At 41.3% G+C, this 18,557-nt stretch overlaps 1 protein-coding gene across 1 annotated transcript in view; it reads right to left on the bottom strand.

Moving 5' to 3' along the window:
• Positions 1-18,557, bottom strand: part of LOC139411482 (cyclin-dependent kinase-like 5) — a 179,715-nt gene that overhangs the window by 88,657 nt on the left and 72,501 nt on the right. The window contains exons 8-10 of the mRNA XM_071157959.1: positions 12,774-12,864; positions 12,424-12,613; positions 10,940-11,020 (exon numbers count right to left, since the gene is read on the bottom strand). Coding sequence (XP_071014060.1) covers positions 10,940-11,020; positions 12,424-12,613; positions 12,774-12,864 — 362 coding nt within the window. The remainder of the gene's footprint in view (positions 1-10,939; positions 11,021-12,423; positions 12,614-12,773; positions 12,865-18,557) is intronic.

Raw genomic sequence — 18,557 nt, forward strand, 5'->3', positions numbered from 1 at the left:
GAGTAGGATGCAGTAGTTAGGGGTAGGATGCAGTAGTTAGCGGTAGGATACAGTAGTCAGTAATAGGATGCAGTAGTTAGGGGTAGGATGCAGTAGTTAGGAGTAGGATGCAGTAGTTAGGAGTAGGATGCAGTAGTTAGGGTTAGGATGCAGTAGTCAGTAGTAGGATGCAGTAGTTAGGGGTAGGATGCAGTAGTTAGCGGTAGGATGCAGTAGTCAGTAGTAGGATGCAGTAGTCAGTAGTAGGATGCAGTAGTAAGCGGTAGGACGCAGTAGCCAGTAGTAGGATGCAGTAGTTAGGGTTAGGATGCAGTAGGACGCAGTAGTCAGTAGTAGGATGCAGTAGTTAGGGGTAGGATGCAGTAGTCAGTAGTAGGATGCAGTAGTTAGGGGTAGGATGCAGTAGTCAGTAGTAGGATGCAGTAGTTAGGAGTAGGATGCAGTAGTCAGTAGTAGGATGCAGTAGTTAGCAGTAGGATGCAGTAGTAAGCGGTAGGATGCAGTAGTAAGCGGTAGGATGCAGTAGTTAGCGGTAGGATGCAGTAGTTAGCGGTAGGATGCAGTAGTTTGCGGTAGGATGCAGTAGTCAGTAGTAGGATGCAGTAGTTAGGGGTAGGACGCAGTAGTAAGCGGTAGGATGCAGTAATTAGGGGTAGGATGCAGTAGTCAGTAGTAGGATGCAGTAGTTAGGGATAGGATGCAGTAGTCAGTGGTAGGATGCAGTAGTAAGCGGTAGGATGCAGCAGTTAGGAGTAGGATGCAGTAGTTAGGAGTAGGATGCAGTAGTTAGGGATAGGATGCAGTAGTCAGTAGTAGGATGCAGTAGTAAGCGGTAGGATGCAGTAGTAAGCGGTAGGATGCAGTAGTAAGCGGTAGGATGCAGTAGTTAGGGGTAGGATGCAGTAGTCAGTAGTAGGATGCAGTAGTAAGCGGTAGGATGCAGTAGTAAGCGGTAGGATGCAGTAGTTAGCTGTAGGATGCAGTAGTCAGTAGTAGGATGCAGTAGTCAGTAGTAGGATGCAGTAGTAAGCGGTAGGATGCAGTAGTCAGTGGTTGGTAGGATGCAGTAGTCAGGGATAAGACAGTGTGCTGAATGTTCTCAGTAATCATCGCCTACAAGAACAGCAGCAACAGCACTGTGCTGCCCACCAGATTGTCATCACAGTCTGTTTACAGCTACAGATCACAGTATGTTTACAGCTACAGATCACAGTCTGTTTACAGCTACAGATCAGTCTGTTTACAGCTACAGATCAGTCTGTTTACAGCTACAGATCACAGTATGTTTACAGCTACAGATCAGTCTGTTTACAGCTACAGATCAGTCTGTTTACAGCTACAGATCACAGTCTGTTTACAGCTACAGACCACAGTCTGTTTACAGATCACAGTCTGTTTACAGCTACAGATCAGTCTGTTTACAGCTACAGATCACAGTATGTTTACAGCTACAGATCACAGTCTGTTTACAGCTACAGATCACAGTTTGTTTTCAGCTACAGATCAGTCTGTTTACAGCTACAGATCAGTCTGTTTACAGCTACAGATCACAGTCTGTTTACAGCTACAGATGGGGAAAACAGAGAGAAGCAACAGTAGAGCTGGAGCTGAGACCCAGGCAGACGCACACAGAGATGGACGGCATTGATGCACACCTATTTACATGCAGTATAATAAAATACCATACTTTACAGATACATTACACTACAGATACAATACAGATACATTACATATTATTGGGTTCTGAGAATATGAAATGTTACTTATTCATGTCACTGAAGGAGTGCTAAGGTTGAGGGTCTACACCAGCAGTTAAGGGTAATAGGAGGAAGGTATATAGTGTGTGCAACTAAGCTTGGAATGTGTTGAGTACAGGGAAGAGATTCCATGTGGCAGGCATTGATAAGGGGAGACGGGTGGAAATCCTAGAAACTAACAATGTCTCTGAGGGAGAGAGGGTAATGTATAACATTTACATTGTCAGGACATGTTATTTTTAGCCATCATGGATCCTCTGGTAGGAGAAGAGACACAGTCTGGTATTAATAACATGACAGCCTTGAGTTGGGGAGGAGTGAGCACTTTAGGGCAGAGGTCAGGTAAAATAAAGTGAGGAAGAACAGATATCACTAAGGTTCTGTCTAGCAACAGGGATGCATTGGCTGTTCGGTTGTGGAGGAGGAGACTCCGCCTAGGAGAAAGGGTTAATTATCAGCGCTTGTGTGAAATGTTTTTTTTTCTGAATACAGCTGTGTCGACCCTTTGGGAAGAATTCAACTTGGTTAAGCTTCTCTAGTGTCCGTGAGTTATTTAATCTGAAAAATGTGAACCTAACAATATACATTACAGATACATTACATTAGACACATTACAGATACATTGCACACATTACATATACATTACACTACAGACACATTACGGACACTTTACATTACATTATAGACACATTACATTACAGATACATTACATATACATTACAGTACAGATACTTTACGGATACTTTACATTACATTATAGACACATTACAGTTATATTACAGATACATTACCTTACATATACAATACATTACAGATACCTTATATTACATATACATTACATTACAGGTCTATTACATATATATTACAGATAGCTTACATTACGTATACATTACATTACAGGTATATTACATATACAATACATTACGTATACATTACAGATACCTTACATATACAATACATTACATATACAATACATTACAGATACTTTACATTACATATACATTACATTACAGATACCTTACATTACATATACATTACATTACAGATACCATACATTACATATCCATTACATTACAGATACTTTACATTACATATACATTGCATTACAGATACCTTACATTACATATCCATTACATTACAGATACCTTACATATACATTAGAGATACCTTACATTACATATACATTACATTACAGATACCTTACATGACATATACATTACAGATACAATACATTAGATACCTTACATTACATATAAATTACAGTACATATACATTACATTATAGGAATATTGCATATACATTACAGATACCTTACATTAAAGGTATATTACAGATACATTACATTACAGATACTTTACAGATAAATTACATTACAGATACATTACAGGTATATTAGATACCTTACATTACAGATACATTACATTACAGGTATATTACAGATACAATATATTACATATACATAACAGATACATTACATTACATATACATTACAGATACATTACAGGTATATTACAGATACATTACATTACAGATACATTACAGATACCTTACATTACAGGTATATTACAGATACATTACATTACAGATACATTACAGGTATATTACAGATACAATACAATACAGATACATTACATTACAGATACATTACATTACAATACATTACATATACCTTACATTACAGGTATATTACAGATACATTACATTACAGATACATTACAGGTATATTACAGATACAATACAATACAGATACATTACATTACAGATACATTACATTACAGATACATTACAGATACATTACATTACAGGTATATTACATTACAGATACATTACATTACAGGTATATTACAGATACATTACATTACAGATACCTTACATTACAGGTATATTTTCAGATACATTACAGATACTTTACATTACAGATACCTTACATTACAGGTATATTTCAGATACATTACATATATATTACAGATACATTACAAATACCTTACATTACAGATAGATTACAGATACATTACATATACATTACAGATACCTTACATTACATTTACATTAAAGGTACATTACATATACATTACAGATACCTTACATTACATATACATTACAGATACATTACATGACATATACATTACAGATACCTTACATTAATGTTCAGTCTCTGGATAACAAAGTTGACAAGATCAGTGCGAGGGTTTCCTTCCAGAGAGAGATCAGGGATTGTAACATACTCTGTTTCACGGAAACATGGTTCTCTCGGGATATACCGTCAATCGGTCCAGCCATCTGGATTCACCTTTATTTAACCAGGTAGGCCAGTTGAGACAAGTTCTCATTTACAACTGCGACCTGGCCAAGATAAAGCAAAGCAGTGCGACACAAACAACACAGAGTTACACATGGAATAAACAAACGTACAGTCAAGGGAGGTTAGGGAGGTAGGGCAATAAATAGGCCATAGTGGCAAAATAATTACAACTTAGCAAATAAACACGAGTGATAGATGTGCAGAAGATGAATGTGCAAGTAGAGATACTGGGGTGCAAATAAGAAAATAAAATAACAGTATGGGGATGGGGTAGTTGGGTGGGCAATTTACAGATGGGCTGTGTACAGGTGCAATGATAGGTAAGCTGCTCTGACAGCTGATGCTTAGTTAGAGAGGGAGATATAAGACTCTGCTTTGCTTTATCTTGGCCAGGTAGCAGCTGGAAATGATAAACTGCTCTCAACCTGCCCACCTGATTAAATAAAGGTCAAATAAAAACTGCACCACCCACAACCGTAGGGCTTTCCAGAGGGTGGTGAGGTCCGCATAACACATCACCGGGGACAAACTACCTGCCCTCCAGGACACCTACACCACCCACAACCGTAGGGCTTTCCAGAGGGTGGTGAGGTCCGCATAGCACATCACCGGGGACAAACTACCTGCCCTCTAGGACACCTACACCACCCACAACCGTAGGGCTTTCCAGAGCGTGGTGAGGTCCGCATAACACATCACCGGGGACAAACTACCTGCCCTCCAGGACACCTACACCACCCACAACCGTAGGGCTTTCCAGAGGGTGGTGAGGTACGCATAACACATCACCGGGGACAAACTACCTGCCCTCCAGGACACCTACACCACCCACAACCGTAGGGCTTTCCAGAGGGTGGTGAGGTCCGCATAACACATCACCGGGGACAAACTACCTGCCCTCCAGGACACCTACACCACCCACAACTGTAGTGCGATTACAGCTGTAAGTCGCTTGGGGTATGTCTCTATCAGTTTTGCACATCGAGAGACTGAAATGTTTTCCCATTCCTCCTTGCAAAACAGCTCGAGCTCAGTGAGGTTGGATGGAGAGCATTTGTGAACAGCAGTTTTCAGTTCTTTCCACAGATTCTCGATTGGATTCAGGTCTGGACTTTGACTTGGCCATTCTAACACCTGGATATGTTTATTTTTGAACCATTCCATTGTAGATTTTGCTTTATGTTTTGGATCATTGTCTTGTTGGAAGACAAATCTCCGTCCCAGTCTCAGGTCTTTTGCAGACTCCATCAGGTTTTCTTCCAGAATGGTCCTGTATTTGGCTCCATCCATCTTCCCATCAATTTTAACCATCTTCCCTGTCCCTGCTGAAGAAAAGCAGGCCCAAACCATGATGCTGCCACCACCATGTTTGACAGTGGGTATGGTGTGTTCAGGGTGATGAGCTGTGTTGCTTTTACGCCAAACATAACGTTTTGCATTGTTGCCAAAAAGTTCAATTTTGGTTTCCTTCTGACCAGAGCACCTTCTTCCACATGTTTGGTGTGTCTCCCAGGTGGCTTGTGGCAAACTTTAAACAACACTTTTTATGGATATCTTTAAGAAATGGCTTTCTTCTTGTCACTCTTCCTTAAAGGCCAGATTTGTGCAATATACGACTGATTGTTGTCCTATGGACAGAGTCTCCCACCTCAGCTGTAGATCTCTGCAGTTCATCCAGAGTGATCATGGGCCTCTTGGCTGCATCTCTGATCAGTCTTCTCCTTGGATTGTATTTATCATCATTAGTCATTTAGGTCAACATTGGATCATTCAGAGATCCTCACTGAACTTCTGGAGAGAGTTTGCTGCACTGAAAGTAAAGGGGCTGAATAATTTTGCACGCCCAATTTCTCAGTTTTTGATTTGTTAAAAAAGTTTGAAATATCCAATAAATGTTGTTCCACTTCATGATTGTGTCCCACTTGTTGTTGATTCTTCACAAAAAAATACAGTTTTATATCTTTATGTTTGAAGCCTGAAATGTGGCAAAAGGTCGCAAAGTTCAAGGGGGCCGAATACTTTCGCAAGGCACTGTATCTTAGTCTATGCCGCTCATTGCTCATCCATATATTTATAATTCCATTCCTTTACCTTGTTGTGAAACTGTTAGATATCACTTCACTGTCGGAACTAGAAGCACAAGCATTACGATACACCCGCAATAACACCTGTTAAACAAGTGTATGTGACCAACAAAACTAGATTTGGTGGTGGCAGCATCATGCTGTGGGGATGTATTTCAGAGGCAGGGACTGGGAGACTAGTCAGGATCAAAAGAAAGATGAACGGAGCAAAGTACAGAGAGGCTCACCTTCCAACAGGACAACGACCCTTAGAACACAGCCGAAGGCAATGCAGGAGTGGCTTCGGGACAAGTCTCTGAAAGTCCTTGAATGGCCAAGCCAGAGCCCGGACTTGAACCTGATTGAACATCTCTGGAGAGACTTGAAAATAGCTGTGTAGCAACGCTCCCCATCCAACCTGACAGAGCTTGATAGGATCTACAGAGAAGAATGGGAGAAACTCCCCAAATACAGGTGTACCAAGAAGACTGAAGGCATTAATCACAGCCAAAGATGCTTCAACAAAGTACTGAGTAAAAGGTCTGAATACTAACGTAAATGTTATATTTGCAAAAAAAATATTTTAAAAAATGTTTTTGCTTGGTCATTATGGGATTTTGTGTGTAGATTGATGAGGGGAATTTTAAGGCTGTAAACAAAGTTAAGAGGTCTGAATACTTTCTGAATAGACGGTAACAGATACATTAAATACATTACAGATACATTACATTACATTACAGATACATTACATTACAGATACATTACATTACAGATACCTGCCATTACATTACAGATACATTACATTACAGATACATTACATTACAGATACATTACATTACAGATACCTGCCATTACATTACAGATACATTACATTACAGATACATGACATTACAGATACATTACATTACAGAGACATTAAATACATTAAAGATACCTGACATAACATTACAGATACATGACATTACAGATACATTACATTAACGATACCTGACATTACATTACAGATACATTAAATACATTAAAGATACCTGACATTACATTACAGATACATTACATTACAGATACATTACAGATACATAACATTACAGATACATTACATTACAGATACATGACATTACAGATAAATTACATTACAGATACATTACATTACAGATACATTAAATACATTAAAGATACCTGACATTACATTACAGATACATGACATTACAGATACATGACATTACAGATACATTACATTACAGAGACATTAAATACATTAAAGATACCTGACATAACATTACAGATACATGACATTACAGATACATTAAATACATTAAAGATACCTGACATTACATTACAGATACATGACATTACAGATACATGACATTACAGATACATTACATTACAGAGACATTAAATACATTAAAGATACCTGACATAACATTACAGATACATTACATTACAGATACATTACATTACAGATACATTAAATACATTAAAGATACCTGACATAACATTACAGATACATGACATTACAGATACATTAAATACATTAAAGATACCTGACATTACATTACAGATACATGACATTACAGATACATGACATTACAGATACATTACATTACAGAGACATTAAATACATTAAAGATACCTGACATAACATTACAGATACATTACATTACAGATACATTACATTACAGAGACATTAAATACATTAAAGATACATGACATAACATTACAGATACATTACATTACAGAGACATTAAATACATTAAAGATACCTGACATAACATTACAGATACATGACATTACAGATACATGACATTACAGATACATTAAATACATTAAAGATACCTGACATTACATTACAGATACATGACATTACAGATACATGACATTACAGATACATGACATTACAGATACATTAAATACATTAAAGATACCTGACATTACATTACAGAGACATTACATTACAGATACATTACATTACAGATAGATGACATTACAGAGACATTAAATTACAGAGACATTAAATACATTAACGATACCTGACATTACATTACAGAGACATTAAATACATTAAAAGATACCTGCCATTACATTACAGATACATGACATTACAGATACATGACATTACAGATAAATAACATTACAGATACATTAAAGATACATGACATTACATTACAGATACATGACATTACAGATACATAACATTAGATACATTACATTACAGATACATGACATTACAGATACATAACATTACAGATACATTACATTACAGAGACATTAAATACATTAAAGATACCTGACATAACATTACAGATACATGACATTACAGATACATTAAATACATTAAAGATACCTGACATTACTTGACAGATACATTACATTACAGATACATGACATTACAGATACATGACATTACAGATACATGACATTACAGAGACATTAAATACATTAAAGATACCTGACATTACTTGACAGATACATTACATTACAGATACATGACATTACAGATACATAACATTACAGATACATGACATAACATTACAGATACATGACATAACATTACAGATACATGACATTACAGATACATGACATTACAGATACATGACATAACATTACAGATACATTACATTACAGATACATGACATTACATTACAGATACATTACATTACAGATGCATTACATTACATTACATATACATTACATTACAGATACCTGCCATTACATTACAGAGACATTAAATACATTAACGATACCTGACATAACATTACAGATACATGACATTACAGATACATAACATTACAGATACATTACATTACAGAGACATTAAATACATTAAAGATACCTGACATAACATTACAGATACATGACATTACAGATACATGACATTACAGATACATTAAATACATTAAAGATACCTGACATTACTTGACAGATACATGACATTACAGATACATGACATTACAGATACATGACATTACAGATACATGACATTACAGAGACATTAAATACATTAAAGATACCTGACATTACTTGACAGATACATTACATTACAGATACATGACATTACAGATACATAACATTACAGATACATGACATAACATTACAGATACATGACATAACATTACAGATACATGACATTACAGATACATGACATTACAGATACATGACATAACATTACAGATACATTACATTACAGATACATGACATTACATTACAGATACATTACATTACAGATGCATTACATTACATTACATATACATTACATTACAGATACCTGCCATTACATTACAGAGACATTAAATACATTAACGATACCTGACATAACATTACAGATACATGACATTACAGATACATAACATTACAGATACATTACATTACAGAGACATTAAATACATTAAAGATACCTGACATAACATTACAGATACATGACATTACAGATACATTAAATACATTAAAGATACCTGACATTACTTGACAGATACATGACATTACAGATACATGACATTACAGATACATGACATTACAGATACATGACATTACAGAGACATTAAATACATTAAAGATACCTGACATTACTTGACAGATACATTACATTACAGATACATGACATTACAGATACATAACATTACAGATACATGACATAACATTACAGATACATGACATAACATTACAGATACATGACATTACAGATACATGACATTACAGATACATGACATAACATTACAGATACATTACATTACAGATACATGACATTACATTACAGATACATTACATTACAGATGCATTACATTACATTACATATACATTACATTACAGATACCTGCCATTACATTACAGAGACATTAAATACATTAAAGATACCTGACATTACAGATACATAACTTTACAGATACATAACATTACATTACATATACATTACATTACATTACAGATACATTACATTACAGATACATGACATTACAGATACATGACATTACATTACAGATACATGACATTACAGATACATGACATTACAGATACATGACATTACATTACAGATACATGACATTACAGACACATAACATTACATTTACATAACATTACAGATACATAACATTATATAACAGATACATGACATTACAGATACATGACATTACAGATACATGACATTACATTACAGACATTACATTACAGATACCTGCCATTACATTACAGAGACATTAAATACATTAAAGATACCTGACATTACATTACAGATACATGACATTACAGATACATGACATTACAGATACATTACATTACAGAGACATTAAATACATTAAAGATACCTGACATAACATTACAGATACATTACATTACAGATACATGACATTACAGATACATTACAGATACATAACATTACAGATACATTAAATACATTAAAGATACCTGACATAACATTACAGATACATGACATTACAGATACATGACATTACAGATACATTACAGATACATAACATTACAGATACATTACATTACAGATACATTACATTACAGATACATTAAATACATTAAAGATACCTGACATAACATTACAGATACATGACATTACAGATACATGACATTACAGATACATTACAGATACATAACATTACAGATACATTACATTACAGATACATTACATTACAGATACATTAAATACATTAAAGATACCTGACATTACATTACAGATACATTACATTACAGATACATTAGAGGCATGTGTTTTAATGGAATGGAGAGTCATACCCTACTTTCAGTGTGAATCAGCATAACCCTAAACCTAACCCCAGTAGCATCCCTGACCTTTAACTCCTGACCTCTGACCTTACCTTCATGAGGTCCAGCAGGGCTCCACTGATGAACCCCAGGTACTTCCTCTCCAGGGTGGTGGGGTGGTTCACTGCTGGGAACTGAAAAGCACACAACAAATAGCATGGTTTGCATGTCATGCCTCTACCACCATCAGCAGCCAGTCAGCCAGTCAGCCAGCCAACCCGTCAGCCAGCCAGCCCGTCAACCAGTCAGTCAGTCAGCTAGTCAACCAGCGAGTCAGTCAGTATTCCCGTCAACCAGCCTGTCAGCCAGTCAGTCAACCAGCCAGTCATTCAAAAAGCCAGCCAACCAGCTAGCCAGCCAGCTAGCAAGACAACCACCCAGTTAGCAAGTCAACAAGCCAGTCAGCCAACAAGCCAGCCAACCAGCTAGCCAGCCAGCCAGCAAGTCAAACACCCAGTTAGCAAGTCAACAAGCCAGTCAGTCAACAAGCCAGTCAACCAGCTAGTCAGCCAACCAGTCTGTCAGTCATCCAGACAGCCAGTCAGTCAGTAATGCCAGTCAGCCAGCCAGTCAGCAAGTCAACCAGTCATACAGCGAGTCAACCAGCCAGTCAGTCAACCAGCCAGCCAACCCGCCAACCAGTCAGTCAACCAGCCAGCCAGCCAGTCTGTACACAAGCCAGTCAGCCAGCCAACCAGCCAGTTAGCAAGTCAATCAGCCAGTCAGTCAACAAGCCAGCTAGCCAGCCGGTCGGTCAGTCAACCAGCCAGTCAACCAGCTAGTCAGCCAACCAGTCTGTCAGTCATCCAGCCAGCCAGTCAGTCAACAAGCCAGCCGATCAGTCAACCAGCCAGTCAACCAAATAGTCAGCCAACCAGTCTGTCAGTCATCCAGCCAGCCAGTCAGTCAACAAGCCAGCTAGCCAGCCGGTCGGTCAACCAGCCAGTCAACCAGCTAGTCAGCCAACCAGTCTGTCAGTCATCCAGCCAGCCAGTCAGTCAGTAATGCCAGTCAGCCAGCAAGTCAACCGGCCAGTCAGCGAGTCAACCAGACAACCAACCCGCCAACCAGTCAGCCAACCAGCCGGTCTGTACACAAGCCGGTCAGCTAGCCAACTAGCAAGCCAGCCATCCAGTAAGCTAGCCAGCCAACCAACCAGTCAGTAACGTCAGCCAGTCAGTAACGCCAGCAAGTAACACCAGACAGAAACACCAGTCAGTAACACCAGCCAGGAAACCAGCAAGTCAGTAATGATCTGAACCACTCCTCAAGGCAGAATGGAGATAAATGATGTGTCACTGTGATCCAATCAGTCATGCCACAGCTAGCAAGAGAGAGAGGGAGAGGACGGAAAAAGAGAGAGAGAGAGAGAGAGAGAGAGAATACTGAAATAAGACCAGAGATCGAAAGATGGAGTGAGTTGGAAAGAACAGGAAGAAGAGAAGAGTAAGAGAGCATGTGAGGGGGAGTGAGGGGGAAGAGAGGTGGACAGATAGCGAGAGTACTGAGAGCAGAGACAGTTTCCAGCCTGTCCTACCCTTAGCCCGTGGAATCGAGGGTTATTGTAGAAGAGTTTCATCTGTTCAGTAGGCAGTGGTCCCAGGACCTTCTGGATGATGAAGAGCTGATCTATCTCACTCTCTCCTGGGAACAACGGCTGGCCATCACTCAGCTCACCCAGGATACAGCCTACTGACCACATGTCAACTGCCTTACCATACGGAGCCCTGGGGGAAGAGGGGAGAGAGGGTGTTGGTCATTATAATTGTATGGTTCATGTCTGCAGTATCATACCTGTACTGCACACCATTAACACGTGTTGGTGAATGTTTACAGTATCCAGGTAGAATGGACTCAACCAGAATGACACACATACACGAAACTCACCCCAGCAGTAGTTCTGGAGAGCGGTACCATCTCGTGGCCACGTACTCTGTGTAGTTGGCATCATTTCCCTCTGAGAGATTACGGGCGAAGCCTGACAAGAGAAGACAGACAGTGCAGTGAATAAGAGAGAGAACAGGAAGTGACCTCGGAGACCAACTAACCAGGAACACAGCTAAGACAGTAAAAGAATTTCAGTAGGATGATGAGGACACAGGAACAACAGTCTAAGAGCAACCAGTCAGACCCCCCCCCCCTCTCTCGCTATCTGTATTAATTGATTCAACAGAATGAGTCAACACTGAGCAGCTAAACATAGACTGTAGATGTACTGCTCTACAGAGTATATTGACGTATCAGGGTGCTCAAAGAAATGTTTCACTTCGTGATGTGCTTTATCATAGTGTCTGGTACCACCAGAACAACAACCTGACTATCATAGTGTCTGGTACCACCCAACACCAACCTGACTATCATAGTGTCTGGTACCACCCAACACCAACCTGACTATCATAGTGTCTGGTACCACCCAACACCAACCTGACTATCATAGTGTCTGGTACCACCCAACACCAACCTGACTATCAAAGTGTCTGGTACCACCCAACACCAACCTGACTATCATAGTGTCTGGTACCACCCAACACCAACCTGACTATCATAGTGTCTGGTACCACCCAACACCAACCGGACTATCATAGTGTCTGGTACCACCCAACACCAACCTGACTATCATAGTGTCTGGTACCACCCAACACCAACCTGACTATCATAGTGTCTGGTACCACCCAACACTAACCTGACTATCATAGTGTCTGGTACCACCCAACACCAACCTGACTATCATAGTGTCTGGTACCACCCAACACCAACCTGACTATCATAGTGTCTGGTACCACCCAACACCAACCTGACTATCATAGTGTCTGGTACCACCCAACACCAACCTGACTATCATAGTGTCTGGTACCACCAGAACACCAACCTGACTATCATAGTCTCTGGCACCACCGAACACCAACCTGATTATCATAGTGTCTGGTACCACCCAACACCAACCTGACTATCATAGTGTCTGGTACCACCCAACACCAACCTGACTATCATAGTGTCTGGTACCACCCAACACCAACCTGACTATCATAGTGTCTGGTACCACCAGAACACCAACCTGACTATCATAGTGTCTGGTACCACCAGAACACCAACCTGACTATCATAGTGTCTGGTACCACCAGAACACCAACCTGACTATCATAGTGTCTGGTACCACCAGAACACAAACCTGACTATCATAGTGTCTGGTACCACCCGACACCAACCTGACTATCATAGTGTCTGGTACCACCCAACACTAACCCGACTATCATAGTGTCTGGTACCACCAGAACACCAACCTGACTATCATAGTGTCTGGTACCACCAGAACACCAACCTGAATATCATAGTGTCTGGTACCACCCAACACTAACCTGACTATCATAGTGTCTGGCACCACCCAACACCAACCTGACTATCATAGTGTGTGGTACCACCCAACACCAACCTGACTATCATAGTGTCTGGTACCACCCAACACCAACCTGACTATCATAGTGTCTGGTACCACCAGAACACCAACCTGAATATCATAGTGTCCGGCACCACCCAACACCAACCTGACTATCATAGTGTCTGGTACCACCAGAACACCAACCTGACTATCATAGTCTCTGGCAGCACCGAACACCAACCTGATTATCATAGTGTCTGGTACCACCCAACACCAACCTGACTATCATAGTGTCTGGTACCACCAGAACACCAACCTGACTATCATAGTGTCTGGTACCACCAGAACACCAACCTGAATATCATAGTGTCTGGCACCACCCAACACCAACCTGACTATCATAGTGTCTGGTACCACCAGAACACCAACCTGACTATCATAGTGTCTGGTACCACCAGAACAGCAACCTGACTATCATAGTGTCTGGTACCACCAGAACACCAACCTGACTATCATAGTGTCTGGTACCACCAGAACACCAACCTGACTATCATAGTGTCTGGTACCACCAGAACACCAACCTGACTATCATAGTGTCTGGTACCACCCAACACCAACCTGACTATCATAGTGTCTGGTACCACCAGAACACCAACCTGACTGTCATAGTGTCTGGTACCACCCAACACCAACCTGACTATCATAGTGTCTGGTACCACCCAACACCAACCTGACTATCATAGTGTCTGGTACCACCAGAACACCAACCTGACTATCATAGTGTCTGGTACCACCAGAACACCAACCTGACTATCATAGTGTCTGGTACCACCAGAACACCAACCTGACACCACCAGAACACCAACCTGACTATCATAGTGTCTGGTACCACCAGAACACCAACCTGACTATCATAGTGTCTGGTACCACCCGACACCAACCTGACTATCATAGTGTCTGGTACCACCCAACACTAACCTGACTATCATAGTGTCTGGTACCACCAGAACACCAACCTGACTATCATAGTGTCTGGTACCACCAGAACACCAACCTGACTATCATAGTGTCTGGTACCACCAGAACACCAACCTGAATATCATAGTGTCTGGTACCACCAGAACACCAACCTGACTATCATAGTGTCTGGTACCACCAGAACACCAACCTGACTATCATAGTGTCTGGTACCACCAGAACACCAACCTGACTATCATAGTGTCTGGTACCACCCAACACCAACCTGACTATCATAGTGTCTGGTACCACCAGAACACCAACCTGAATATCATAGTGTCTGGCACCACCCAACACCAACCTGACTATCATAGTGTCTGGTACCACCAGAACACCAACCTGACTATCATAGTGTCTGGTACCACCCAACACCAACCTGACTATCATAGTGTCTGGTAAAACCCAACACCAACCTGACTATCATAGTGTCTGGTACCACCCAACACCAACCTGACTATCATAGTGTCTGGTACCACCCAACACCAACCTGAATATCATAGTGTCTGGTACCACCCAACACTAACCTGACTATCATAGTGTCTGGTACCACCCAACACCAACCTGACTATCATAGTGTCTGGTACCACCCAACACCAACCTGACTATCATAGTGTCTGGTACCACCAGAACACCAACCTGAATATCATAGTGTCTGGCACCACCCAACACCAACCTGACTATCATAGTGTCTGGTACCACCAGAACACCAACCTGACTATCATAGTGTCTGGCACCACCGAACACCAACCTGACTATCATAGTGTCTGGTACCACCCAACACCAACCTGACTATCATAGTGTCTGGTACCACCAGAACACCAACCTGAATTTCATAGTGTCTGGCACCACCCAACACCAACCTGACTATCATAGTGTCTGGTACCACCAGAACACCAACCTGACTATCATAGTGTCTGGTACCACCAGAACACCAACCTGACTATCATAGTGTCTGGTACCACCAGAACACCAACCACCATAGTGTCTGGAACACCAACCTGACTATCATAGTGTCTGGTACCACCAGAACACCAACCTGACTATCATAGTGTCTGGTACCACCAGAACACCAACCTGACTATCATAGTGTCTGGTACCACCAGAACACCAACCTGACTATCATAGTGTCTGGTACCACCCAACACCAACCTGACTATCATAGTGTCTGGTACCACCCAACACCAACCTGACTATCATAGTGTCTGGTACCACCAGAACACCAACCTGACTATCATAGTGTCTGGTACCACCAGAACACCAACCTGACTATCATAGTGTCTGGTACCACCAGAACACCAACCTGACTATCATAGTGTCTGGTACCACCAGAACACCAACCTGACTATCATAGTGTCTGGTACCACCCAACACCAACCTGACTATCATAGTGTCTGGTACCACCCAACACCAACCTGACTATCATAGTGTCTGGTACCACCAGAACACCAACCTGACTATCATAGTGTCTGGTACCACCAGAACACCAACCTGACTATCATAGTGTCTGGTACCACCAGAACACCAACCTGACTATCATAGTGTCTGGTACCACCAGAACACCAACCTGACTATCATAGTGTCTGGTACCACCAGAACACCAACCTGACTATCATAGTGTCTGGTACCACCCAACACCAACCTGACTATCATAGTGTCTGGTACCACCAGAACCACCCAACACCAACCTGACTATCATAGTGTCTGGTACCACCCAACACCAACCTGACTATCATAGTGTCTGGTACCACCCAACACCAACCTGACTATCATAGTGTCTGGTACCACCCAACACCAACCTGACTATCATAGTGTCTGGTACCACCCAACACCAACCTGACTATCATAGTGTCTGGCACCACCCAACACCAACCTGACTATCATAGTGTCTGGTACCACCAGAACACCAACCTGACTATCATAGTGTCTGGTACCACCCAACACCAACCTGACTATCATAGTGTCTGGTACCACCCAACACCAACCTGACTATCATAGTGTCTGGTACCACCCAACACCAACCTGACTATCATAGTGTCTGGTACCACCCAACACCAACCTGACTATCATAGTGTCTGGTACCACCCAACACCAACCTGACTATCATAGTGTCTGGTACCACCCAACACCAACCTGACTATCATAGTGTCTGGTACCACCAGAACACCAACCTGAATATCATAGTGTCTGGTACCACCAGAACACCAACCTGACTGACTGGATGTGCAGCAGAATATTATCACATGACAATGAAAGAAAGAATGAAACAGCATTCAAAGGGTTAGGAAAATACATGTGAAAAATAGTAGCTATCAATGTGGTAGTAACAACCCCAAGACCACATTGAATGAGGACAGCTGTGTGACCACATGGAATGAGGAGAGCTGTGTGTCGACATGGAATGAGGACAGCGTGTGTCCACATGGAATGAGGAGAGCTGTGTGTCGACTTGGAATGAGGACAGCGTGTGTCCACATGGAATGAGGACAGCTGTGTGACCACATGGAATGAGGAGAGCTGTGTGTCGACTTGGAATGAGGACAGCGTGTGTCCACATGGAATGAGGACAGCCGTGTGACCACATGGAATGAGGAGAGCTGTGTGTCGACTTGGAATGAGGACAGCGTGTGTCCACATGGAATGAGGACAGCTGTGTGACCACATGGAATGAGGAGAGCTGTGTGTCGACATGGAATGAGGACAACGTGTGTCCACATGGAATGAGGAGAGCTGTGTGTCGACTTGGAATGAGGACAGCGTGTGTCCACATGGAATGAGGAGAGCTGTGTGTCGACTTGGAATGAGGACAGCGTGTGTCCACATGGAATGAGGAGAGCTGTGTGTCGACTTGGAATGACGAGAGCTGTGTGTCAACATGGAATGAGGAGAGCTGTGTGTCCACATGGAATGAGGAGAGCTGTGTGTCGACTTGGAATGAGGAGAGCTGTGTGTCGACTTGGAATGAGGACAGCTGTGTGACCACATGGAATGAGGAGAGCTGTGTGTCGACTTGGAATGAGGACAGCGTGTGTCGACTTGGAATGAGGAGAGCTGTGTGTCGACTTGGAATGAGGAGAGCTGTGTGCCAACATGGAATGAGGAGAGCTGTGTGTCGACTTGGAATGAGGAGAGCTGTGTGTCGACTTGGAATGAGGAGAGCTGTGTGTCGACTTGGAATGAGGAGAGCTGTGTGTCGACTTTGAATGAGGAGAGCTGTGTGTCGACTTGGAATGAGGAGAGCTGTGTGTCGACTTGGAATGAGGAGAGCTGTGTGTCAACAT

The sequence above is a fragment of the Oncorhynchus clarkii genome, chromosome 1 (genome assembly GCF_045791955.1).
Source record: "Oncorhynchus clarkii lewisi isolate Uvic-CL-2024 chromosome 1, UVic_Ocla_1.0, whole genome shotgun sequence".
NCBI lineage: Eukaryota > Metazoa > Chordata > Actinopteri > Salmoniformes > Salmonidae > Oncorhynchus > Oncorhynchus clarkii.